The 26,960-nt window shown below is 47.7% G+C and overlaps 1 protein-coding gene across 1 annotated transcript; it reads right to left on the bottom strand.

Moving 5' to 3' along the window:
* Positions 1–5,840: 5,840 nt before the first annotated feature.
* Positions 5,841–20,212, bottom strand: LOC142595812 (E3 ubiquitin-protein ligase RBBP6-like). Its single transcript, XM_075724663.1, has 16 exons — positions 20,047–20,212; positions 17,873–17,967; positions 17,261–17,274; positions 16,140–16,203; positions 14,434–14,478; positions 11,963–12,051; positions 11,746–11,842; positions 10,762–10,901; positions 9,676–9,848; positions 8,820–8,923; positions 8,320–8,385; positions 8,194–8,274; positions 8,036–8,114; positions 7,881–7,938; positions 6,081–6,603; positions 5,841–5,945 (listed from the first exon to the last, which is right to left on the bottom strand). Exons 1-16 carry the CDS (start codon positions 20,210–20,212, stop codon positions 5,841–5,843), a joined length of 1,899 nt encoding a protein of 632 aa, XP_075580778.1.
* Between the last annotated feature and the right edge of the window lie 6,748 nt (positions 20,213–26,960).

The raw sequence follows: 26,960 nt of genomic DNA, 5'->3' as shown, positions 1-26,960 counted from the left end.
CTGCTGCCTCTGGGCATGGGGACTGTCCAAGAGGGAAAAGACGGTGACAGGAGAGAATTCTCTGAGCAGAATCAAAGCCATTTCTGATAGAACCTCCCCCACAAAACTGCCTCTCTCTGTTCAGGAGGTCCTTTGGCAGGTCCTGTTCACGAGCCCTGGTTGGTGCTGGCTGAGGGTGCCCCAGGGAGCAGGGGCTCTGCTGTGGGCTCTGCAGGACTCAGTCCTGCCCTACAGCAGTAGGAAAAGAGGAACACGGGGTCATGTCTGATTAAAACCACTTGTGATATCAAAGAGATTTTCAGCATTATTGTTCCAGATTCACCCGGGTGCAGAGCAGAGCTGTGGGGATTTTGTTTTGTCTCTTCTGCTCTGGTTGCCCCACCACAGCTGAGGAGTGTTTCTACTGCAGAAACCCCTGGCATTCCTGCTGCCCTGCAAGGGAAACCGTGTGGGTCCTGAGAGGCCAGGGGAGGGTCCCTTAGTGCCGAGTGAGGACAGCCGCTCTGTGCATCAGCCCTGATCTCAGCTCCCTGTGCTGGCAGCTCTTTCAGCGGCACGACTATCGCCCTCGGCTCTTCCCCCAAAAGAACCAGGACACTGCTGGGAGCAGAGGAATCCAGTTTCCAAGGGCAGATGGCCAAGGCCCTCAGCCCATCTCCTGGTACCTGCGGAGGATCTCAGCTCTGCCCTGCCAAGCAGGGACGCAGAGGGCTCATTACAGCTGCCGGCATGCAGCCGCCCAGCAGCATTTCAAGGGCCTTAGCACCCCGCTGGCTTCTCCATGGGGCTCCTGCGCAACAGAGAGAGGCCATGGGAGAGCTGTGCCCTGCGGGAGGGCAGCCTGCAGCCCAGCAGCACCTCCCAAGGAAAGACTCACCTCTCCTCAATTCCTTACGTCCTGAAGAGAGGGTGAGATCCCTGCCAGCCGCACACACTGCAGCACCCAGAGCCCCGAAGGTTAACAGGGGGCGAGTTGGGTGCTTTTCCTCCATGGACACAGGTGCATGACAGCGCTGGTGTCTGAGCTGCACTTGAATCCTCACCCCCACACCCCAGTGAGTGTGACAGTCAGAACTGTAAGGGCAGCAGGGAGAAGAGGAGGAGATGCCAAATGAGGCCTTGCAAGGGAGGCAGGGGAGGGAGGCACAGTCACACACTTGAGTGTTTCTCCTCTTTGGTGGTCAGGCTGCTGCAAGGGCAACTCCTGAGCATGTCCCCATGATAGGAAGGGCAGGGGCTGTGCTGTGTGAGTGAGGAGAGCAGGGGCTTGCTCCCGGGAAAGCGCCTGCACTGCAGGGGATGGCAGGGAGATGCGTGAATGCCTCCTGCCACGGCATTTCTGGCAGCAGGTCTCTCTGCCTCCCTGCCCACCTCTCTGCTGCCTGCAGCTCTTCTTGGCCAGGACCTGTTTCTCTCTCCCCACGTCTCCTCCCTCTTCATGCTCACAGAGCCCGTCCCACGCGCTGTGTGCTCAGCTCTGCCCTGCACACCCCTCCTGGCAGCAGGGCACTGCCCAGGGACATCTCTGGGGGTGTGCAGGGACCAAGGAGCAGCTCAGACAAGTCCTGATGAGAACTGGGCTCTCACTGCCTACTCCAGAGCACAGAAATACATTCCCATCTCCCACTGCCCACACAGCCAACTGAGAAGAGAAAAAGGACAAATTTCTACCCTTTCAGGTAATCCCCTACCTTGACATCCATCTTTAAACTGACCTTCTGCAAATATCCTGCAGGTGATGTAGGAGTCTGAGCAGCCCTGACCCATGCTGAACACTCTGGACAGCAGAAGGACCCAGCCTTGCTGGGGGTCCCTCCTACCACCCTCAGCTTCTCCCTGCAGCACCGTGGGGAGCTGCTTGGGCAGGCTGAGAGCTGACCCTGGCAGGCGGCAGAGTCCCTGCCCCGGCACACAGCACCCTGGGGTGCAGGGACCCTGCTCGCAAGGACAGCCCTGGGCACCCCTGGCTGCACACCTCTCTTCAAAACCCTGGAGCCATCCCTTGCAGAAGGCAGCCGTCATGCCCTGTCCTGATGGTACAGCAGGGAAGCCCTGCTCTGCAGCACCTCCTCCTCCTCTGCACTAGAGAAACTCTGAGAGTCCTCCTGAAAGGTCGTATTTGCTGTGGCATGTACCAGCTTTTGGAGATCCCTCCAGGAACACCAGTTTCATTGCCCTGCAACCAGAGTCTTACCATGCAGAGGGCAGTGAAGATCTCTCCCGCAGTGAGCTCTCAGCACCCTCCCACCCCACACTGCCTTTAACCCCTGTCTGCCTCCCTCCTCTCCCCTCCCTGCCTGCAGGCACTGCCCTCAGCCCTGCTGCGCTTGGCACAGGAGCTGCTCCTGGGCAGAGCTGTCTCTCTGCAGCGCTGCCCGCTTGCCAGGAGCTGCCTGCGTCCCAGCAGCCCGGCCCAGCTCAGCAGCACAGCACCAGCCCAAGGCAGCCCTTGCTCTGCCCCTCTGGGCTGCCTTGTGTTGTCCCTGGGGCTGCAGGGGAACCTGCTGTGACACAGCCTGAAGCCATCACTGATGCTCCCTCCTGCAGCTGGGGAGAGACTCTTACTTCCAGCAGCGTAATTTCTCTCACCTGAGTCCGATTTATGACCTGTAATCACTTTTCCTTGTCTCCACCTTAGACAGGACACCCAGGCAGTGACAGGCAGGGATCTCCTTTAGCCCTGCTGAGGGACGGGTTCAGCAGAGTCAATGGAGCCATCTCATCCTGGGCCTGGAGTCCTGGGGCTGCAAGGGCTCTCAGCTCCCTCCCATGCCTGCCACAAACCCACAGGAGGGGGGATTCCTCCTGCCTCACTTCAGGTGGGCACAACATGGGCACCTGCATGGGAGCTCCTTGTCTCAGCTCCCATGGCGATAATGGAGATGGAGGCCAGGAGGGAGCTGTTCAGGCACAAACACCTGGCGACATTTGGGCTTCAGGAGGTGGCCCCAGACACGTGCAGGTGACTGCAGGCTCTAAGGGAGCAGCTCACAGAGTGTGGTGGTTTAACCCTGGGCAGCAACTAAGCACCACACAGCCGCTCGCTCACTCCCCATGCCCGGTGGGATGGGGAGAGATTCGGAAGATTAAAAGTGAGAAGACTCGTGCGTTGAGATAAGAACAATTTAATAATTGAAATAAATTAAGTAAAATAGTCGTAGCGGTATTAATAATAATAACAACATATGACCCCGTGTACCCGGGCTGCAGCCACATGCCATCCACATGACTGAAAGGGTCTCTCCTCTTTGCTCGCCAGCTCGTCCAGCTTCAAGTTCACTCGCGAATTGCACACACACAGCGCTCCAGCAGTACCTGGCCCTGGACACTCGGTGTTTCCAGCTGCTGGGTCCCCATGCCCTGTGCTCCCTTCTGCCACTGCTAGCAGCCAGGCCTCTGCACCCACCCCCGCACCGGGTACACAGAGTGGGGCCACGCACAAAAGGATTTGGAATCGCCCTCCAAAAGAAGGTCGGACGGGCTGTGGGGATTAGGTGCAGGGCTCAGTCAAACCAGCAAACCAAGCAGCAGCTGGATCCTTAATCCCCCCTTCTCTCCTTTTTCCATGCTTGTACATCCCCTCAGCTTCCTTGGCTCCTGCCTTTCTGCGCCCGTGTCCCCTCCCAAACAACGCACCTACCCCTGCTTATTTTTCCCCCTTCCTCCCACGTTTGCCACACCTGGGAACAGATGTGGTGTTTCAGGTGCTGTTAGCTAGGTCTTCTTGGACTTCCATGCCATTACTGATGGGGTTTCCTGGGTACTGCTGTCCCTGCCAGATTCCTCTCCCCAAAAAGACCCCAACTCCTCCTTCAATTTGCTGTCCAGCGTGGCCACCTCTCACATCCATCCCCCTTAACCACCTGCAAAATCTGGGGCTGCAACAGCAGAGTATCCACAGGAGACAAGCTGTCTGCTCTAAGGCCGCCTTCTGTCTGCTCTGAGCAGATACTGGGCACCACCTTCAGGTCCATTCCAAAATCCAAAGCAGCCTTGAGCCAGTTGGTTTGGGGCCCAGCTCTGGTGCCCATGAAGCCATGCTACGCCTCAAGGGCCCTGAGAGCAGCTCTTCCACTTTCAGGCAGAGCCTGCCCTGCCATCCTAGGGACCAGGCTGCACTCGGCTGGGTGCCTCAGCTCTATCCCCACAAGCCAGGGTGGCAGCAGGAAGCTCCCGCACCTTGCACGCCCTTTGAGGCTGCCATTCTTCAAGCCACTGCTCTCTGCCCTCCAGGGACCCAGCCCTGCTCAGCAAATGCAACGCACGTGCCTGGCTCCCGCTTTTCTCCCGGGACTGCCCTGCACTCCAGCATGTGAGCAGCTGTAGCTGACACCCAGCTGCCCCACCAAGTCTCACTGATACCAATGATATCCTAGCGCTGGGAATGGACCCAGGCTTCCAGTTCAGCTTGGTTGTTTCTCACACTGCCTGCCCTGGGGTACAAGCATTTCAGATATGCTCCTGAGCCCTCCCTGCTCCCAGCAGCAGGGTAAATGTTTCCATCCTCAGGCGATGTATGCAACTTGGATACAACCCAAAGATAATAATGCAGAAGAATTGGGAAAAAAAAAAACCAGAAGAAGAAAAGACAAACCCCAAAACCCAGAACTGACAGTCAATGTATTAACTCCCACTTCCAACAGAAGACTAAACAGAAACGAACACAGAGCAAGTGGGAAAGGGGACAGAAAATAGCAGGAAAAGGCTAATCTCACTGCTGCAGTGCTGCATATAAATTGCAGTGGTTTCCTAAAACCCAATGGCTTGGCTAAACTCAAAGTTCAGCCAGGAAGGATCACAGCTGTGCTTGACCGCGCTAAAACAACAGGCATGACTCTGCATTTCTGCAGCCTCTAAGGACAAACACCAACCAGAGATCCCTGCACTTACTGAAATAGTCATACTAAACCAAAAAGGATCCACTTGCTTGCTTTGGCTGCAGGAACAGCAGGACAGCAGCACAAATTTGCAAGTGTAGAATGACAGCGAACATAAGAACAAGACAATGAAGAAATACACAAAGCATAAGATTTTGTGCGTCTTCTTTTCAAAAAAGTCTCACTCATTTTAGTTTTGCTGCTTTACTGTGCAACAAGAATTGGCAAGCTTTCCAGTGATTTATTCCTGCCACACACAGATCCAGGTTCTGCTTTGAAATTCATACAGGGATATGCGTATGAAAAAAAAAAGAAACCAAACCAAAACCAAGACCAAACCCCCTCTCTGTAGACCAAGGCCTGAGGTAGCTTTAAGAATGCAGCTCATTGTGCCTCCAAGCCCAGAAGCACCTGAGGCTGCAGAGCTTTTACAGGGGAGGGAGAGAGGACTTGTGAAGAGAGATGCAAGGCTTCCACCCTGCCGACAGCCACCCACAGCCCAACTCAGGGACAGTCAGAGCAAACAAGAAGGGAATGGGTTTGCTTTCTCTTTCATTTACTTGAATTCCTTCTAACCAACTCTAAGTCTTCCCTCCCACTCCAGGATTTTTCCTTTGGTTTGATTTTTTTTTTTTTGAGACTTCTCTGTTCCCTTATGGTAAGATGCTACTTAGAAATGTAATACAGACATGCCAGGGAATAGACGAGGCTAAAAGAATCTTAACTTTATTTATGAACATGAGATTTGTGTTTATACACATGCTAGTAAACAAAGAGAAAAATAGCCATGCGATTGTCCATGTTCCAGAATGGCTTCTGCAACGCCCCCGTTCCCCCCCACCCCCTGCCTCCAAAAGGTACTCCCCTTCTATCTTCCCGAAGTGGAAACTACTCTTTACAGGAAAATATCAAAATATTCTCAGCCTTTTAAGATGAAAACATTTCAACACTCTTGGCCTTTGGCTACTCCTTCTTTGCTTTTTTTACAGGAGGTTCCAATTGAGCAGATTTTTCAAGACTGGTGTCCATCTTCTGGGAAGCTTTAGATGCTTTTGTTATATTGTTGTTCTTTGGAGGAAAAGCCACTTCTACTTTCTGCTTTGCCTCTTCAATTTTTGCTTTTGGCTTATCCTTCTCTCTTTTCTCCTTTTCAGACCCCGGTTTGAAAGCGCTATAATCTGCTGGTCTAGGCTCATCTCTTACAGGGGTGGCATCATCTCTGCTTGGGAGCATGAACAGAGAGCCCCTTGTAACAGAACAGCCCTTATAAAACTTTTCATACCATTCTCGATAGTTCCTTTCCCATGCGCTGTATCTTTCCTGCTCAAAAGGATCTCTGACGTCAGCAGATCTGCCATAGTGAACCTTCATATCATAGGGTGGAACTTGTGTGTGTCTGTTAAAAGGCTGCCTTTCTTCCTCCCCTTGAGGTATAGTCTGTTTCATGGGACACTGGCCTCTAAATACTGGTGATCTTGGCCGTGATTTGGATCTTCTGTATGGGGGTGACCTTGACCTTGACTGGTGATAACCATGTGCCCTTGACCTAGACCGAGAGTTACGGCTCTTCCCTTTGCCTCTTCTTCGATTCGGCGGCGACCGCGAGTAGGAGTGAGAATGGGAACGACCAAATCTTCGAGAGTAGGAATGGGAAGAACCAGCTCTTGACTTGGAATAGGTATATGACCTTCTAGAGTAAGATGAAGCATTACGGGGAGACTTGGACCTTAAAAAAGCACAACACAAAAAAAAAATACTGAAGGTAATTCAAAACAGTCACTCTCACCAATTTTTTTTGTCCCAATTTTGTGTTTGGTTTTTTTTTTTTTCCATATGCTTATGGCAAAGCTGCTTTCAGCTGCTGACATGATGCTACTGCAAAGTCAAGAGCTTGATAAGAGTTTCTGCTTACAAGGCAGAACAGCTGCTGCTTTGCTCGTGTGAAAACATCCAGGAAGGGTAACTCTATTTCCACTCACTCCTATCTCATGAACCACCACAGCTGTTGATTGATTTCAGGTGGTGCATACTGGCACGGGAAGCGGCACATTTTTCACTCCTCCACGACTACATGCAGTGCAATCTTTTTTTTGCAGTAAGATGCAAAAAGAGCAAATCTTAACAGCTCCCATGCAGTACCAAACATCAAGAAAACATGATTTAGCCTCAAGAGAGCTCAATTTTAAAATGCCAGCTGAGTCTACTTAACTTCACTCCTTATTTGGCAAGTTGTACAGGATGCAAAATACTTGTACTGCAATCCTACCTACAGGACTATTTCATCAGCACTTCTAGCCAGATGTCCTAGCAACATTTGGCACCTACCTCTAGCTCTAACCAAGGACAGTGACTGCATTTCAAGACAAGTCAAATCTAAAAGCTTCTGAACTCAGCCGCTAGCAATGTCACTCAATGCCATTACAAATATGTACCAAAAGGAAGGACTCACTTGGCACTGCAATAATAGATAAAACAGACTCCTCCCTCTCCAACTGAGAGAAAGCATCCTGGCTATTTGAGATGGCTGAATTGAAAGAAATTCAACGTTGTCATAAAATAACAGCGTTGACTTTTCCAACAATTTGCTCCATCAGTATCATCTAAGTTATTTAAAAAAGAATGTTGGAGGCTGTTTACTATTGGGAAATCAATTTCTTCAGCCGTATTCAGGCAGTGATCAAAAGGGTGGCTTTCTATTTGATCCTTTAATTATATTTAAGTTTTATAGGTAATTATGGTTTCCTCAAAAAAGCATTCATTTTTCAGAGTCCTCTTTTCCATCCTCTACTGGAGTTTTGTTTTCAATAACCTTACTGCAAGCCCAGATCCCCTTTGTTAAAGCCCCAACTCAAATTTCAAAATTAATTACCATGTGTATTCTCCCTCCACTGCTATCTATGCATATTCACTTCATTAGAAATCAGCTGTTGTATAAGTTATGTGTTATGGCCTCGTTTAGCAGGTTACAAGTAGGCATCTATTGAATTTCTGTAGAATACTCACAGTTCCCAGCCTGCTCTGCCACCTGCTGAGTGAATTGTTCTGGCTCTCACTGGATGACCTACTGGAGTGGGGAGGCAAAAAAGAAAAAAAAAAATCCCATTCAGCTGGTCTGAAGATAATTGTTTTCAGGAAATCCTGAAGTTCTAGTTACTTACCAGCTGTGGGTATTGGTTGTCCTTGGGGGCCCACAACACTTGCTACTGCGGGCTGTCTTTGAACAGGAACCTGGTAGCCCTTGTGCATAAATGCAAACAGTTGGAAAATAAGCTCTATGAAAAGTAAGAATCAGCACATATGCTGAAATAAAACTTACCTTCTCTTCCAACAGACTGCTGATTGACAGAGGGGAAGGTTTAGACAGTTGAGCAGCACTCACCAGAGCAGCAGGAGGTGTGACAGGCAGGAGTGGTGGTGGTGGTGGTGGTGGCTGCTGCTGCTGTTGCTGCTGAATTTGTGTATGGAGCCTTTTTGTGTAGCCAGTTCCATTTTTGAAGTTGTTCACAGCCTAGAGGCAGAAAAACATTGACAAAAAGGTAATACGGAACTTCAGTAGATAAATTAACAAAAGCCTCCACAGAGTAAAATTGCTTTTGTGTTCTTATAAATGCTATCAACCGTAAAATAAATCCCCATACAGATATATGAACACATCCCATTAGACACTGATATTACTGACTGGTGACTCAGAGTATCTGTATTTAAAGTACTTCAGTGTTAACACCAAATCTGAAAGCGAGGCAATCATCTTAAACAAAAGTGTGACCTGAATGTGCCAGGCTGTAAGCTTCTGTAACAACAGATCATGGATTTCAGAAGTAAATTTGGCCTTGTTCCATTTAGCCTTGCTTAAAGGAGATGTAAATTAGTATTTGCTTCCCTTTCACCTTTTCACAAACAGACTTGTCTTACAAACAGTTTACGTAAAAGGCATCATGGCACCTGGCGTAGGAACTTGTTGGCAATTAAAGAATCAGGCGAAACGTCTGTCTGGTGGCACGTTGGGCAGGTATGCTCCTCAGATTCCAGCAACGCTGTTCTAATGCCTGTGAATAATTAGAACCATCAAAACAGGTTTTAGCCAAAGTGAGGACATTTGTTGGCTTCTAATCAATTCTCAAAACACGTCTATGATTAATGGGTGAATGTGGTCTGGAATTGAGAGCATGAAGCTATAAAAGTTCAATAGTGTCACAAATGTCTCGTATGCAGCACACAACCGTACAGCTTTGATATTTCACTACTGTCACACCTGAAGATGTAGAGTAGGCTGTGTCCTGATGTTCCCACGAGTCTTTTTTCCACTCTCTAGTACAGCGAGAAGTCACCAACCTCCAGGTTAATGAATAAAACACGTCTCAAAAAACCATTAGTAGGTCTGAGTTCTGAAGGTTTTAACCAGCTCTCCCATGGAGAAGAACGTGGATTAAATGCCTAACTGTCCCTTTGTTGCAGAGCACAGTCAGGCACCAGAGCTGGCTGTATAGTTTTGTATGAGGGAAAGGGCTGTGGACAAACCAAATGCATTCCATATCCAATACTGTAATCACCTGCACAGTGATGCACTCTTCTCATACTCGTCCTTTCCCATGTAAAGAGGACTTAACTAGATAGGTAAAAAGGGAAAAAAGCTTTCTGCCTTTTTTTTCCCCATTATACGAGAAGCATTCTTTCCTGTTCAGCATCTACTTAAGTGTTAAATAGAGCATGTAAGAAAGTAATTTTGTTATCTCCTACTTCTGCTTTCAGAAGATCAGATGCAATGTTTTGAATGAACAGACAGGGCAGTAACACTTACATTCGTCACAGTAACTGTTCCCACAGCAGGGAATAACAGCTGCATCTGTCATTAGATCTTTACAGATGAGACACAACAACTCCTCTGGAACAGGATCAGCTGAGGAGGAGGAGGAGGACGGCTCCGCTGGTAGGAAGGGAGGCTTTTCCTTCTTGCCTCTAGCATAAGCTTCCCTGGAGGCGGGGTGGGGAAGGAAAAAGGAAAGAGTTAAAGATGGGTAAAGGGAAACTTTTCCAAGCTTTGCATTTTACCAAAGGAAGAGAATAGATGGAATCCTTCTCACTCCCCATTAGCCTTCTAACATGTAGGCATTTCGTTTGAACTACTTTTCTGTAGCCACAGCACTAAAAGAGGGAGGGGCGGAAGAATTTTCCTTCTGCAGAACTCTCCCATTCATTGGATCAACTCAGAAACCAGCTCAGACTGGAAAAATAATTCCTTGACACCCAGAAATAAGGTGAAATGAATCCCACCTCTCCTTTGCCAGAGGGTAAGTGTAAATTGCAGGCTCAGGGTAAAGTTAGTCTCTGAGTAATTACGTTTGATTAATGGAGGAAGCCTGTGTTACAGCTTCTACAAAAGGAGATCCACAACAGAAAAACACAAGTGCTACCAAGTGCATTTGAAAGCAGCCACTCTTGTCAGCACACAGTAGTCTTTTCTTAGTTTATAGCCACAGGAAAACTTCAGTCTGTTTCACACATGGGATTGGATAAAAGTCAGGGGGGCAGGAAAGCTCAGTCCAACAGCTCTTTGTTACATTTTGCAGGAAGCCTTTGAAGCATAACCCAGAAGCAAAATGAGCGTTCAAAGAGACCGACTCCGCTGTAAACACTACTGAAACGTTTTGCAGAAATACAGATTCTTAGCATACCACAAGTTTCACCAACTTGCAGGGGCAGGAACAGAAGGACCGCCCTATTTTAATGGTAGAAAGTATCACAGATTTTAAGGTTAAGCTACAATGACAATGCTTCCTCCCCCGTAATTCCAGATGCCAGCCAACTTGGTTGCATTGCCACTTGGACATTTACACATCGTTTCTCTTATTACCTTTGTGGTCAGTCCAATTAATTCCCTACTTACGCATTAATAGTTGGTATTGCATATTTTCCACTTTTCGTCAGCATAGCACCCTTGGTGTTGGGATCTTCCACCTCCACCATGAAACTCCTGGGAATTCCTGTGCTCTTTTTAATTCTGGGAACAGACTGAAATTGTTTGTCCTGTTAAGGAAAGAAATGCAGACATATCTCATCTCAGGACCCACACTTAAAATGACATTTCAAGGACTATTTGAAGCAGCAAAAGCCTTTAGTGCTCTCCTTGTACCCAGCGTAAGGGTTGCTCAACTAACATACTTCTTTTCCTAAAAGAACAGAGCCAGGACGTTCAAAAGGCTTGAGCAGTGTTTTGAACTCATTTGACATTCTTTGGCTTAACTTCAGGTTCCTGAAGGGGGAAATACCCCTGCGCTCGCCATCCACTCGGAGAAGAGACACAAACCCGCTCCTCCTCCCCAGCGCAATTCAGCGCGAGAGCTCAGTTCGCTGCTCTGAATCACTCGCTGGGGAAACTTGTGTTCACCATCTCTAGATGAAGGCTGAATTCAGACCTCATGCATATGCATTCAGTGACGAACGTTCAATGGCATGAATACTCAACCAGAGGCTTGTGTACCTAAAACACGCACTTAGTCACAAGATGGGGTCAACAGAAACATCTTGGGTTTAGACGGAATCCTGAAAGCTGTCTACAACCAGTCATTAAAAAGAGCTAAAACCAGAAACATTTCCAGTGATATTGAAATATACAAAAATGTGCGTGAAAGTCCACAGAGAAGGGTCTATGGACATATTTAATGTCTATGACCTTGAGAAAAGCCAATTTTACATTTGTAATTGCAGGTTTCCCTGGAAGTCTGAAGGGCTTTGCAACACTGCCAGGTAACCTCTGCGTTTCACCCCAAGACAAACAATTCTTAATAGGAGTGTTTCTGTATTGTTACGTGACTGCCAAGGTAAAAACAATGACAAACTACCAAACACCAGCAGTCCCCCACAATCTTACCCCATGTGTTGGGCAGTTCTTCCTATAGTGGCCAGGTTTTCCACAACGGAAGCAAGTGTAAGATGGTGGAGGTGGACCCAAGGCTTTCTTCAGGTAACTGAAAGATTTTGGGGAAAGAAAGAAAAAGGTATGCAAAGGTGTCTCTCTTGTTCCAACAAGCATCTCTGCAGCTTTTCCATCATCTTCAAAGAACAGATCTGACATCAGCAACACTTACTTGGATGGATCATATTCCTGGCAAGACTGTATCATCATCGCTGTTATTTTATCTTCCTCGGAAGCATCGGCTTCAGCCAGATTGGCAGTCTGTTTAACAGGTCAGGATTTGACACACGCATGAGAAACACAGTGAAGCCCCCACGGCCAAAGACCACAGCACTCACCCAGTCCCGTCAAGAGCAGCACAGTGCCAGCTGAGGCTGCACCAAAACAGCTACTCATATAAAACAGAGTTGTGCTGAAGATGTTCTGGGGAGTCCTTACGCCCTTATGTGGGGGTTGGGTGCCCGTTAACCTGCTTGACAAGAGCATTCCTGGGCACCCAAAACCTTGGGCTCTGTCTGCACCTTACATAAAGGCTTGTGGAACCAGCCCCATTTTCTTCCACGTGGACTCAAGCTCCGCGTAGAAACAATTACACTGTCCAGTATTTTTGAACTGATATTAAGCTCCAGACTATGTGAAGGAGAAGATCTCCGCTGTACATTTAATTGAGAAAGATGTATGCCACTATCATGATTTACGTTTTGCAGCATTAAAAGGACACTCAACTTAGGAGTCAGGGAAGTTGGTTTCTGCTTGCTGAAACTGAGCTTCGGACACAGAAGCATGAAAAGGAATCAAGCTTTTTAGAATCCCTCAGCAAGACAAAGGATTCTTTTCAGTAGAAATGTCACCATCATGTGCTGTAGGCAGTCCAAACTGCATGTTCCCCCCTACTAACTTCTTCATAAACCTTACGCACAACTACGTCTTCAAATTCTTGAAGCCAGCTGCTTTTGTTTAACCAGTATTTGGTCAGATTTTTTTATTGCACGCTAGTCCAGACATAAGCAGGGACAAAGGGAGGGACTGTAAATGACTTGGACCTTCAAGCACCTATCTTTCAGATCAACAGCGCATGTTTTTGCTTTTAGATGCATTCATTCACAAAAGCAACCATCTAGTTTCAGTATTTTATTAAATGGTTGTTTCATATAGACAGTTTTTTTCTCAACTGTAACATCATTCACATCAACATCTGTCAAGTCATTCATATAGACAGTTTTTTCTCAACTGTAACATCATCCAGATCAACACCTATGAAGTCACTGCCATTAACATTTACAGACAACTTTACAGATACTTGACTAGTTTGTTTGAACCCAAACGGTTTACAGAACACTTCCAAAACACAAAATAACGCATCCTAGGAATAGACCCAAACTCAAATATGGCATTTAATACATAGGAATAACAAACCGGAAAACTTTTTACAACACATTGCCTCCATGCTAAGCCAGTCTGCACTCAGGAGGTCAGAGCAAGTAACAGTTCTGAGCTGCTTTATGTTATTTTCCTGTATTTTTCTTTAAATGTTCTCAAAAGCTGAAATGTCTACACCACTTGGACAGTTTTTCACATTTCAGGGGAAAACTTCACATGAGTTTACAGAATCAAGGACACATTTAGGCACAGCACTAATGGAGTCCAATTTCTTCTGGTGGATACCTTCCAAACTAATTTTTTTTTTTTTTTTTTTGGCCAAAGGTACACAGTGTAATTTCTGCAGTGAGTGAGGGAAGAAGTTAGGAGTGGGAAGAGATTTCTCTTTCTTGGAAATGAACTCCAGCCTTTATTTTCAGAAGAAAGAAGCAGCTCCTCTGCACTAGGCCCGGCCTTCTCTCATCGTTGTCACTCGAAAGACCACTCATTCCATTGGCTAGCACTACGCCTTTGCACAACGTGCAATCACTACTGCCATCACCAGGCAAAGCTACACATTGTTGAGCACAGAACGCAAGCAGTTCCACAGCAAAACACGGCACTGCAACAGTTTCAGAAGGTCACATCTGCTAATATGCCACACGTACACATTGGCATATTCCTATAAACAGTCAGGTACATTTACACAATTGACGCAGCCTGCACTCAAACAAATTAGATTGTGCTGTCCACTGTAGATGTACTACGATGTATGAAACTCTGCAGCATTCACAGAACGGAACTGTAACTATCGTGACTAGAAATTCAAAAATAGCCACGCAATCGTCCATGTTCCAGAAACGCTTCTCGTTTGGCTGTTGCAACCCGCCCTGAAATGTCCATAACTTACAGACCATATAATTCTTCTCTGAAAGTTGTGTTAGTTTCCAACACAACATGAATGAAACGTATGAAAAACGGTAAACAGCTTCTGCAGTGCTGCTTCTTTGTGTCTTGAAGGTGAGTAATATGGCAACATTACGTTGAGGCTGATAAGGTACTCCCCTTCTATCTTCCCAGACTGGCAACTACTCTTTACAGGACAGTATCAAAATACGCACATATTTTACAGTTAAAATAAATACTTTTAAATTAGTAAAATCTAAATTAAAGTTCTGTTCACATTACAAGAGTTATCCAGCTATAGATCACCGTATAAGATTTAAAAATACAAAGCAAACACTTTTGGTTTTAAGCATTTGACAAGAATATATCTAGATATACCTTAATGAGCTGGGCCAGAGAAATAGATCCAGAAGAGTCATTGATCTGTGCACAAAACATTAAACACATATTCAAGTTCTACAATCAAAACACAGCAATAGTTCACCTCTACTGCAGTCTGAAAGGCTGCACCATATCCTCTGAGTGTCACTGAAAGAGGCATTTCCAACCCAGTGTAATCGGCATTTGTTCAAAAAAGCGTCCAAACCTGTGACAGCTCCAGAGTGCCTCTGTGGTTAATGAGAAGAAACCAAACTCACCAAACCCGCCTGAGATCAACTTACTGCTCCAGACTATCTCAGAGAGGGACCCTTGTCAAATGCTCACAACTGCTTAAGAGTCACAGGGGTAAGGAAGCTGCCAATTTGCAGCTAAAAAGGGATTTCTGAGAATAAATTGCAGCCACACTCCTCCCTCCCAGCTCCCTACGGAACAGCTTGCAGGAATGAAGTCCTCAGGCCACTGGTTCGTAATGGACTGCTGTGTTTGTTGAGAACTAAGACTGGAGGGCACTTTTTCCACAAGGAAAAAGGGGAACTCTTCGCTTGCTCCTTTTCCAGTATACTCAATTCTGTTACGCCACAAGCAGCAGTGAAGCTCACACCAGTAAAACCTTAGCAGAAAGACACTCGAATCACTGCTTATTATGCCTGAAGTTGTTCAAAAGCATAGAGTAACATTTCACAATGTAAACTGAACAGCTCTCCTCAAGGGGTCACTAACTGGATCAGAAGAGAGATTAAAAGCCTTCCGTGGAAAACGCTCTTGTCCTTTAGTGCCTAACGCAGTGGAAGAATTCAAGGCAGCAGTTTTTAGCAGACTCTGGGAAAAAAGATCTCTACATGCAGAAAAAGATTCCTCACTCCAGTTCATCATTCCTTCTCCATATGTTTAGCATCATATGGTGGTACACTAAAGACAGGCTTAACCTCTGCGAAATTGAAGCAGCATCCAACCCTGAAGTCACCCAGCTCCAAAGGCATACTGCAGGCAGAGGTTAGGACAAAACACAGGGATTTCACCCACAAATGCACCAGGCTCTAAACTTGTGCCAACATTTGTACACTGGGGTTTAGGTATTTCCATTTGCAGACAAACTATTCAACTAAACTGCTTCATCCGAGAAAGTGGAAAGATCAAATGCAGAACTTGACAATAGCACTTTGTGTAGCAACGATGTTTAAATTCACAGCAAGCTATGAAAGACATTTATGCACTCAGAGGGGCCCAAGCAATATCACTTCAATCATTCAGTTTTAGGAACAAATACCCAGGTATTTAAGGACATGGAAAGGAATCATTTAGCTGCACAGAACTGTCCTCAAAATGTATGGGATATGTGACTTATCATATTTGTTTGAACCCCCAAATCAGAACTAAGGAACAGTACCAAGCTGAACAATAATGGATTTTCAAAAAACATTAGGCAAAAAAAAAAAGACTTTCAATACAAAAGCTAAGTAATACAATGTGAAAATGGCAAAAAATGCACTCCAGACAATTTGTGTTGCAAGGAACAAAAGCACACAACAACCGATACAAACATACACACTACGATGCTGAATCAAATACATTCTATTTACAACATATACTGTGTTCTACTGGAAAACAGATTAAGTTACTGTTTGGAAAATTTATACCAGGCTACATTGTGTAGAATTAAGTGCAGTGTGCAGAAAAAAGTGTGAGATTGTGTTTTTACGTACTGGTTTTGATGGTCCACTCACTGGCTCCGTTCGACTTCTGGAAGAGAAATGGAGGTGATCAGAACTTAAAATAGAGCCCGTACCTCCTGAAGATGAGGAAGTACAAGGAAATACTTGTAGATTACCACACAGTGGTTTCTTCGTGCATTTCCCTTCAAGAACATACTGCAAGGCGAGTAACACATTTTCAAGGCCTCTCCACCATCACAGCATGCATTCATCATTCCCAAACATTAACCACTCTACCAGCAGTTTCTGCAATGTTTCCAGCTGGAGGAATCAAAAGCTAATCTGCACGGCTAATTTTCAACGTTACAACAGCAGTGCCATTCTTTCCTTGTCCCCACACACAGGGATTTAGTTGAGCTTTGATGCCAGCAGCATCTGTCCTCTCACTTTAGGGCAGCATTACAATACCAGGAGAGGGTGCCACCCAACCAGAAACGGAGGATGCATTCACAAGGCAGCACTGAGCATCCATCCTTCAATTAACCCCCAAAACAAGGCCATGTTTATAAGCACAACGCCGTGGCGTCCAGAATTACTCAGTAGTGCCTGAAAGCACTGCAACAACTGCTGCAGTAATGTGCCCAAAGTTTACATGCAGAGCCACACAAATTCAGGGTTTTTTTGCTTGCAAGTGCTTCATGGGCACCAGGATGCTGCTGTACTGTCTGTTCGAGACACACTGTAACTCATCAGTATACTTTATTTATGGGGAACCCACATCAGAAGGACATGGCAAAACCACAAGCTAATAACACCTACTAATTGTGGTGGAGAGGCCTATCTTTAAGAAGGCTGGAAAACGTGACCATTCAAACAGTGCTAATGCAGCTGATACACAACTGGACTGTGTGAATACAGAAATGACAGCAATGATGCTGTAGGCAGGATGGCATTTGAGTGGCTGTCATTTTAATCAATACACCCAGTTATCTGCCCTCCTTAAATCTTGGGAATACAGAACTAAAACCTGGAGCACAGATGTCAGCTTAGGGTAAAAACAGATGTAGAAAGAGAACTAGCAACAGTTGGCAATGTGCTAAACTGCTTCCTGCGTTTCAGGTTTGGAAAGGATTATCTATTCTTTCACTCTACTCGCACTAAAGGCAATACACTTTGGGACAGTGTTCTTTTTCTCTTGCCTGAAACGGACGCTGTCTTTAGGAAACTGATACAAATCCCTTATGAATGGAACTTCTTGTTTGCATGGTTCGCCAGCTGGCAACCCTTGCTCTTTCCTCTACAGCTAGGATGCAAAACCCCAGACCTGGGGCATAAGAATACCTGCCATATCCCACCCTCCCTCCCCCAAAGGCAAGAAAGAGTCAAACCCCAACAATCAGACTCTTCTGACATGGGAACAAATTCCGAGTTCACACTACAGTGCATGTCTCTCTTCACTATAAAAGCAATAGAAGCAAGAAGATTTAATAATGACCACTCAGGTAGAGGAAACAGCACCTACAACTTGGGTCTCAGCAAAATCAAGCCCAAGAAGAAGCCCAAGAGAATCATCTTAAAAGTTACCATTGCTCCAGTTCAAACCCCATGTCCCAGTCGACTTTGGGACAGATACATTACAATCTACCTCATGACAACCAAAATTAACAGCACCTTTAACAACAAAGATGCAATCGGAATGCCTCTGTAAACTAATATCCACAAAACCAGCTAACACACTGAAAGCCCTAACAAAGGGTACAATGCTGTATGGATACTTACACAACATAGGTTTTGCTGGTGCCTTTGACTCCTCCAGCAGGGATTCTTCGAACGATCACTGATGAGTTCTTTGGAATCAGCGCATTAGCATCTGTGTATTCTGAAAACAACACAAATACAGAACAAAACAGTATTCAGTTTGTAAGAATGTCTATTACTACGTAATGACATAGCACTTCAAGCAATCCCTTCACAGGGATGAAAGCAAAGCTTTCTATGTAACACTGCGCTTTTATCGTCTCAACACACTAATGGGACATTCCTAGAAGTCTTCAGGTTTGATAATCACACACAAGCAGCAAAATCTTTTCCATTCATTTAAAACAGTTTGAATGCCAGCAGCACACTGGTCTCCAAGGTCACTCAGGACTGACAGAACACAGAAGACAGCCTGCCATCTGCACTAAGACCAGGTCAGGTCCCAGCTGGGGTTTGTTGTTTGGTTGTTGGTTTGTTGTCTCTTGCCTGAGAAGCAGAATAGCACATGCTCCAAGGGGTTGGAGTCAGAATGTTACAGGGCAGGAAAGAGCACTCAGGAATCCTGAGCTCTGCAGTTCACAGTTCTTCCACAACATTGTGAGAACATCCATTCTAAAAGACAGGTCAAGAAGTTCAGATCAAATTAAGAGGAGGCGGCAAGTTGAAATGCATCATTCCTGAGTGCAGGCTTTTTGAAGGGAATTCTGCCTTTATAGAACATGCCTCTAGAGGAAGCATGGAAGAGGACACCCCTGCCCCCCCGACATTTAAAATAGGTCTCAACCATCCAGTTTGCCTTTCCAGATCTTCAAAAGAGTCCATCATATCATTTTTTTCCACTGACATTTAAAATCCTGTTTACTTCTAGTGAGTTTAAGCATCTACATCTGATGAATAAAAACTGAAATTCATGGTTATGCATTTCAAGCAAAAATACTCCTTCTTTAACCTCACCTTTAGGGAACACCACGCTTAACAGAACCTAGTGAAGCAGACACATTTTCTTCACTGGATTCTGATTACGTATGAAAAACAAAGCAACACACTTTGTAAAACTGGTATGATATACATTAGAGTAACACTTTACGGGGGAACATCTTTATGAGCATCACTTTTTCTTCTAAAACTTTGCTTTCTGTTCCTCACCTGCTATAAGAAAAGCCACATGTTCGGCCTATCTCAAAACGTTTCTTCTCCTGGGGATAAGAATTGGGCTCCATCACATTTAGGACCATCCATCAGTCTGGTTTTAAGGCTCTGTTTGACACAGACCCAACCATTCCAGTAGTGACGCCAGCCAGTTGGCCACTCAGCCTGCTGGCATGTGTGAAGCTGACAGTACCTTAGCAACCCAAGACAACATTCACAGACCCTTCTGCAGCAAAGCCCTTCAGGCAAAGTAACCATTTTTCAAAAGCTCTTGACAATTTCATTCAACAGTAGTAGAAAACTACAAGACTTCTGAAATGGATCTCTACCTACGCGTGCCATGCAATCCAATGGCATTCCTAGGACCCCTAACAGTGTGCTCTTAAGTCTCTTCACAGACATTCTCCTGAACACAGTTTAAATATCTTGTCGTGGCTTAACCCCAGTTGGCAACTAAGCACCACACAGCCACTTGCTCACCCTCCCCCCACACCCCGTGGGGATGGGGGAGAGAATTGGGGGGGAAAAAAGGTAAAAACCATGGGTTGAGATAACGGCAGTTTAATAGGACAGCAGAGGAAGAGAAATAGTAATACCGCTTCTACTAATGATAAAAGAACATACAAAGCACAAAGTGATGCACAACGCAGTTGCTCACCACCTGACGACCGATGCCCAGCCCGTCCCCGAGCAGCGATCGCTGCCCCCCAGCCAACTCCCCCCACTTTCTATACTGAGCATGACGCCCTATGGTATGGAACAGCCCTCCGGCCAGTTTGGGTCAGCTCTCCCGGCTCTGCCCCCTCACAGCTTCCTCTGCACCCGGCAGAGCATGGGAAGCGGAAAAGTCCCTGACTGCCACAAACACTCCTGAGCAACAACTACAACATCAGTGTGCTATCAACATTATTCTCATGCTAAATCCAAACCACAGCACCACACCAGCTACTAGGGACAAAACCAACTCTGGCCCAGACAAAACCAGGACACATCTGCAGATAAACAGGCAGCTTTAGGTGCCCAAGGCCCCGCGCCCACCACCCCCACGCACCTTCGTTGGTCTGGGCGTTGCTGATCTGCAGGTCGCAGTTGGCCGCCTTCAGCTTCTCGCGGCCCATGATCTGGCGCTTGAGGTCGCAGAGGGGGATGTGGAGGCCGCTGAAGGTGACCGTATCATAGCTCAGCTGGGAGGAGAACTTGTAGTGGACGCACGACATGCTCCTCCTCGCAGCCCGGCTGGGCGGCCACACGATGGGGAGAGGCCCCCGCGGCCCCGGCTCCTCCTCCGCTCCCTCTCTCGCACGCAGCGCTCCCAGGCCCGACCGCTCGCTACGGCCACTCGGGCGCCCGGCCTCAGCGTTCCGCCCAGGGCTTTCCTGGACGACAAGTGCACGGGCTGCCGCCAGCGCCTCACCTCACCCAGCGCATTATGACAAAAGGTGCGCGTCATGGGGGCACGGCGGCCCCGCCCTCTTCCTCCTAACCCCGAGCTCTCCCTAAAGGCAATCGCCATTCCTCCACACATTCCTCCAAACCTTCCCATCTACCACATCCACTGAGCGGGCAAGGGAGATTCTCCAGAAGCCCTTACGTGAAACCCATTCAAATAAGCCATCACGCTGGCCATTTCTTCCTGGAGGGAGTTCATCCGGCCCTGCACACTGCCAGACAACGTGGATGTTCACAGAGAGATTCACTTGCTGTTCTGCAGGAAGCCACAATCAAACTAATGGTAATGGTAAGAGTTTGGCTGCCACTACGGGCCTAGAGGATCCTGATGCTCTGAGCCATCTCCTCTGGGTCCCAGCCTTACTGGTTTACCTGAACAGCCCAATCCGGCACATGCTAACCCTTGCACAGGAAATCATTTGCATCATTCAGACTCATTTGAAGATCAGACTGCCCTATTTGCACAAGCACTAGGGCCATATTGGATAGGTGAAGAAAGGGCATTTCAGGATTTACCCTCCACCTGAGCTGAAAAGGGGATTCTAAGTGCATTAATACCTCCCACACAGGTTAGAACCAGCATCTCTTCTGCCTCTGGAGATCCCAGCTACTGATAGCTACGGGAAAAAGTGTTACAGCCCTCTGATGGCACGTGGCACTACGTTCCCCCTGTCTGTAACAGCTTTTATCCCATGCTTAGGGGTTGCAAAACTAGAGCGAGCTACTGCAAATGTGTCAAGAGAACTAGAAAAAGCCATTAATGAAACCGCAGGGAGTATTACAGCCCTACAGGAAAAAATCAACTTATCACCACAAATGGTAACACAGAATCGATTAGCCCGAGACCACCTTTTAGCAGCACAGGACAGAGTGCCCAGTGGAATGAGCTCATTTCCCTGCTCTCTCCAACCCACAAACCCTTTAAAACCCCCACTGTCAGCATGTCGTTTTTCTCACATTGACACAAGAAAAGGGCATGTGGAAAGCTGCTTCTAAACGGGGAATCCCTTCATCTATCACCGACTCCCAGGCACCCAACCAACCACGTTGTGATGACCCCATCACAGAGAATTAACAGGAGGACAAACAGGAGGAGGAGAAGAAGAAGGAAGACAAACAGGATGAACTGATGGACAGCAGGAGGAGGAGGAAGGGGATGAAGGGGACAAGGAACACAGAAAGAGAATGAGAACAAGGAGGAACAAGACACTGAACAGGAGGAGGAGGACAAACATGAGGAGGAGTGAGAGGAGGAGAAAGAAGAGGTGGAGGAGGAACACGAGGAACAGTCAGAAGAGGAACAGGTGGCACCAGGAGCAGGAGGAAGAATAGGAAGAGAAGAAGGAGGAGCAGGAGGAGGAGCAGAAGATAGGGGAACAAGACACAGAACAGGAGGAGGAGGACAAACATGAGAAAGAAGAGGAAAAAAGAGGAGGAAGAGGAGAAGGACAAGAAGGAGGGGGTAGAGGGGCAGGAAGAGGAGGAGGAGGAAGGAAAAGGAGAAGGAGAATGAAGAGGAATGGGACGATGAGGAGGAGGAAGATGAAGAGAAGGAAGAGGAGGATGACATACAGGATGAACAGACGAACAGAACAAAGAGGAGGCAGTGGAGGAGGTGGGGGAGAAAGAGAAGAAGAAGGAGGAGAAACAAGAAGAAGAAGGTGAGCAAGAGGATGAAAAAGAGAATAAGGACATTTAACAGGAGAAGGAGGATTAGGATGAAGTTGTGGAGGAGGAGTGGGAGGAAGGGGGAGGAAGAGGAGGAGGATGAGGACAACTACAGCAATGACAAACAGGAGGACAGAGAGGAGGAGGAGAAGAAGGGTAAAAGGATGACAATGAAGAGGAGTAGGAACAGGAGGTGGAGGAAGACGATCGGGAGGAGGAAGAGGGGGAGGAGAGGAGGAAGTACTGCGAGCTAAATGTTGCAAGGCACACATACAGCAACGTACAATGAGAGATTACAAATAAACGTACTTGGTAACAAGTCCCCATGGTCACCTTTGCTCCCTTTTTCCCTTCCAGGTGACACCAGCAAGCCCCAGGCACCTGCAGCCATTCGCTGTACACAACTCCCCTGATGCTGGATATCTGATACACATTTCATAAAACAACGTACCCACAGAGATTTTGGCTGTTCACCTGGAGCTGGGGGGAAGGTGCGTGCGTGGGCGAGGATGATCTGCTTTATCCCTTTAATTTTTACACCTCAGCAAAAACACTGCAAGATTCGGACTAGAGGACAGCACTGAAATCAAAGGGTAAGCAAACAAGAAGGCTCCAACTGCACATTGCCACCCGATTGCCTTACACAGAACACACTTTGGATCCTGACTGCTCACTTCACCCTGGAATAGTCCCATTCCTCATCTGAAAGCTCCTGCGTGCCTGGCCGAGCACAGACACAATCCACACTGACAGCAAGCAGAGCTCAACCCTGCACTTGCCTTGGCCACGTTTCCTTGGAAAACCTCTTTGCTGGGTTCTTTGAAAACCTGTAACCGCAAGAACCAGGAAGAAACCCTCCCTGACAGCTTGACTGGAACTTCCCAGCTGTGGTAAAACCATCCGCCCTCGGCACCCCCATTTCACAAGAGCCAGCAACACAGCCTGGGTGGGGGGAAAGGCACAAATCAGACCTCGGGGACGAGAGATGAGCACAAGCATCTGCCAAGGGAGCTGCATCCAAGCAGGAACGCTCCCCACTCCCAGGAGGGAGAAACAACTTCCGCTCCTCCAAATCCCCATTTATCAAAGGCTGTCAACAGAGATGGGGCTGTCCATGAGCACGAGACCCACAGGAAGAACAGAAGACAGCAAAGGCACCTGGTCTGACCCCACCACAGCATGCCTGCTCCAAAGCTGGCAGCCTCCTGTCGCAGAGGAGGCAACTCTGCCTTCCCCTGCCCTGCTGCCATCAAACATCGGTCTCCAGATGTCAGGGCTCGGGCTGGCGACACTTGGGGTAGCAGCAGGAACGCCTTGGCCTGTGTGCAAAGTGTTCCCAGAGCTTTCTGCTGGCATCTGCACAGCTCACGGCCCAGGACAGAAGTGTCTGTGACCGCCACGTGCTTTTCAGTTTGCCTTCCCAGACCAAGCCAAGCTGTGATACAGGAGCTCTGCTCCTCCCTGTCTCCCAGGGAAAGCTAGAAATGGCATTATCGCCATCGAGCTCCCATGGGATATAAAGAAAGCTCGTCAGGCAGTGGTTACGTCATGCTGCGCAGGCTTTGAACTAGCTCGGGTGAAAAAGCTGACCAGCACATTGCGGTACATAAGAAAAGCTCCTATGTAAAGATGGCTTCAAAGACATGCGCAAGAGAACTTGACCGACCGTGACCTCGCCTATACAAGTGGCTCTACTGTTAGAAGAAACCAGACGGAAACCAGCTGAAAGCAGCAAAGTTGCACCAAAAGAGTGCCAACTCAGCTAGGAAATATGCATTAAGCGTTCTTGCACAGGGGTTCACGTGAACAAATACTCAAAAGTGAATGCTAACAGGCAACCACATGGCCACAGCCAAGATCTTTTTTAGACTGTAAAAACAGATATGTGAGTAGCCTTAAGACTGCATATAAGGAATCAAGAATTGTAACACGGTGTCCTTCTCAAGCTCCCAGTGAGAGGCACCTTTATGGCCAGCAAGAAAAAGGGATTTGAGCCACTGTATACGTTTGCTGCCTTCTTTCCTGTACCCACGCATGAACTAGAAGAGAAGAAAAAGTGTAAGCAAATCCATTGTGGTAAAAGTGTAGGTCCACATTTAAACATCCAGAGCTCTGAATGGCTACACTGACCCTTACTCAGATATTTATTTTATCTTCCTTTGATATGTAACTAAGCACATTTCCTCCTACCCACAGTCTGTCCTCCCAGCCTCACAGCTCTCCTACATAAGAAATATAAGCTACAAAAAAAAAAAAAACAAACCTGCTTTGGTGAACACCAAAACACCCACAACTTTCTCAAACTCTTCACTGCCCCATCTGAGGGTCAAGGGACAGCATCTCCTAAAGGCTCGTTCACAGGCACTGCCCTGAAAACCCCCCACCGCTTCTCTACTAGTGCACAAAGAGATGAGGAAGACTTTCATCTTTAACTCTATGCAGACAATTTCTGAAATTAGACAAGTCATTTTTAACGAGAATAAGCCCTTTGCCTTGCATCTGGCAACCAACAGGGACGTGGACCCAGCAGCACAGAGCAGTGCCATGCGCAAACCACCACCCTACCCACAGGGAAAGACAGACAAGTCAGATGGGGCACCCAATATCGCCAAAAAATGGCTCTTCACATCAGTTCTCTCTGTCATCAGCTTAGTCCTTTCAGGCAGACACAGAAACCCAAAGTGAGTTCTTCTTCTTTTCCTGAAGTAGACTTTTAAGTAGATATTGCCAAAGAATGCAAGAACAACCAAAAAAAGTTAAAGCAGGTCTCCCGTTAAGTCCACTACCCCTCACAAAACAGACAAGTGGCTTCAAGAGATGCCTGCAAAGAAACCACAGATGGAAGAGAACCCTGATAACTCCAGCACAAGCGGTCAATGTGGAAACGGCACCACTGACCCTTCTCCCACTCCTCCTACCAGCTCTTTGCCAGCCACGTGAAGATGCAAAACCAAGGATGCTGGAATCAGATCTGACAAGAAATTCACCCCCCACTATCCAAAACGATCAAGAAATCTATCTGAAATACAGATTCACATCCACTAGCATGGATGATGAACCTCGCCCTAAGCACACGTTGTGCCTTGAGACAGGAGCTAAGGACTGCATGCAGTCACCACCATGAGCAGGCGTTCAAACCTGAAGCATCCACAACACCCACACAAACCTCCACCATTTTGTCAGCAATGCTTCAAGTCACATGAAACTCAGTCTAGGACTTGACAAAATGTCACTAAAATTAATGACAGCAGCCTCTTTACAGGTTGCTTACTCAAAAGCAAAAACCAGAAAGCCACGTACCCTTGGGGAAACCCTTGTCCTTCTGTGTGGCTGGTGTCTTCCCAGGGCTCTTCCTCAAGGCACGAGAAATGACCATGCATTTGGAAGTCCACACAAGCTCGAAGCACACTTAGTCCTCTGCCAGTCATTACCCATGGGCCACAAGCCCTCTCACCCCTCCCCAGAACTGCCCGTTAGTCGCTGGCAGTCATTCTCCATGGACCACATGGACCTCCCTACCCACCTACCTACCAACACAGCTACCGACTCACCAGAAATGAGGCAGACCGCACCAGAAGGGACACTGCCTGACATGAAGTAGACATATTACACCAGAAATGACGCTTTCAAGACAGAAAACACAGCACAATCCACCAGAACAGCAAAAAACAACCAGAAGAAACATCGCACACAAACCAAACGCCCCTTTCCAAACCCTAAAAAGGCAAACAAGCTGAAAAAAAAGACTTGCCACAAAAAAAGACCACACAGAACACAAGGTAAGCTAAAAATAACATAACCCCAGGAACCCAGGGCCAACAAACCCAGATTCTCTCCATAACAGTAAGATGCTTTATCTGTAACTCACTTAAACTCTGGCATACCATAACCCTGTCACCCCATAACCCTAGCACATTGTAGCCCTACAATACCAGAAAACAGATCACAAACTCCCTGGAGATCTCTGCCAGGGCCTTCACGTGGCCCTGGATCTCGGACATCACAACTTTGAAGTGGGAGTGAGACAGAGCCACCAGGACATCACCACCATCCATCTTCACACCCTGGAAAAGTGCCCAGCTTAAACGCCCCTGGGGGGAAAGGCTGAGGCACTCGGAGTCTTTGACCCGGCCAGCCATGACCACGGGGCTTCAGCTCATCGTTTCTGTGCCACAGCCACCAGGCAGATGACCCCATCACCCCGCAAGACCCCTCGGGGCAGCCATGGCTGCTCTGGGGGCCTCCAAGAGAACCAGCTCACCTGGGCTGCTCTGCGGCCACCGCGCGCCTTGGCTGTCAGGCGGGTCTCAGCGCGGCTCTGCAATCCGCTGTCACCTCCCTGCAGGACGCTCTCCAGCACACGGGACGTCTCCGCTTGCTCACCCTGGGGACAAAGAGCAAAAGAGAGCGATGGCGTTTGCTTTGTCCCCATTCCCAGGGTGCCACAAGAGAGACCTGCCACCCCCAAATCACACGCTGGGTGCTGTGGACACAGCGTACAAGCTGCAGACGTGGGTCAGGACGGCTGTGGGGAGCGGGCAAGACATTCTGCGGTGCCCCGGCCCTGGCAGAAAGCAGAGATGGAGAGAACAGCGGGGGAAGCCCAGGGCGGACGGCGCTGGGGCCCGGCAGGGTGCAGCACCCACAGAAATGCCCGGCTCCTTCAGCCTTGGCCCCGGGGCTGCAGCACGGGGACAGCACCGGCTGCGACTTTGCTGGGAAAAGCCAGGCAGGGGGGACCCTCACACCCCACACGGGTACCCAGACCTGGGATTTGACAACCGGTCCCTCTGCCCATCGCCACCATGGCATCCAGAAAGCAGCGCCGCTGGCCCTGCCGTGGTCCTG

This window comes from Pelecanus crispus, chromosome 23, assembly GCF_030463565.1.
Source record: "Pelecanus crispus isolate bPelCri1 chromosome 23, bPelCri1.pri, whole genome shotgun sequence".
NCBI classification, from domain to species: domain Eukaryota; kingdom Metazoa; phylum Chordata; class Aves; order Pelecaniformes; family Pelecanidae; genus Pelecanus; species Pelecanus crispus.
The sequence above is the reverse complement of the archived record's forward strand: the minus strand, read 5'-3'. Positions and strand labels throughout refer to the sequence as shown.

Bases quoted from the DNA above. Each gene is read 5' to 3' on its own strand.
- LOC142595812 (XM_075724663.1), bottom strand. From the start codon at position 20,212: ATGTCGTGCGTCCACTACAAGTTCTCCTCCCAGCTGAGCTATGATACG. The intron at 17,968-20,046 runs GTGCGTGGGGGT...TGTTGTTTTCAG, and splicing joins CAACGCCCAGACCAACGAAG to AATACACAGATGCTAATGCG. The intron at 11,843-11,962 runs GTAAGTGTTGCT...AAAATCTTTCAG, and splicing joins CAGGAATATGATCCATCCAA to TTACCTGAAGAAAGCCTTGG.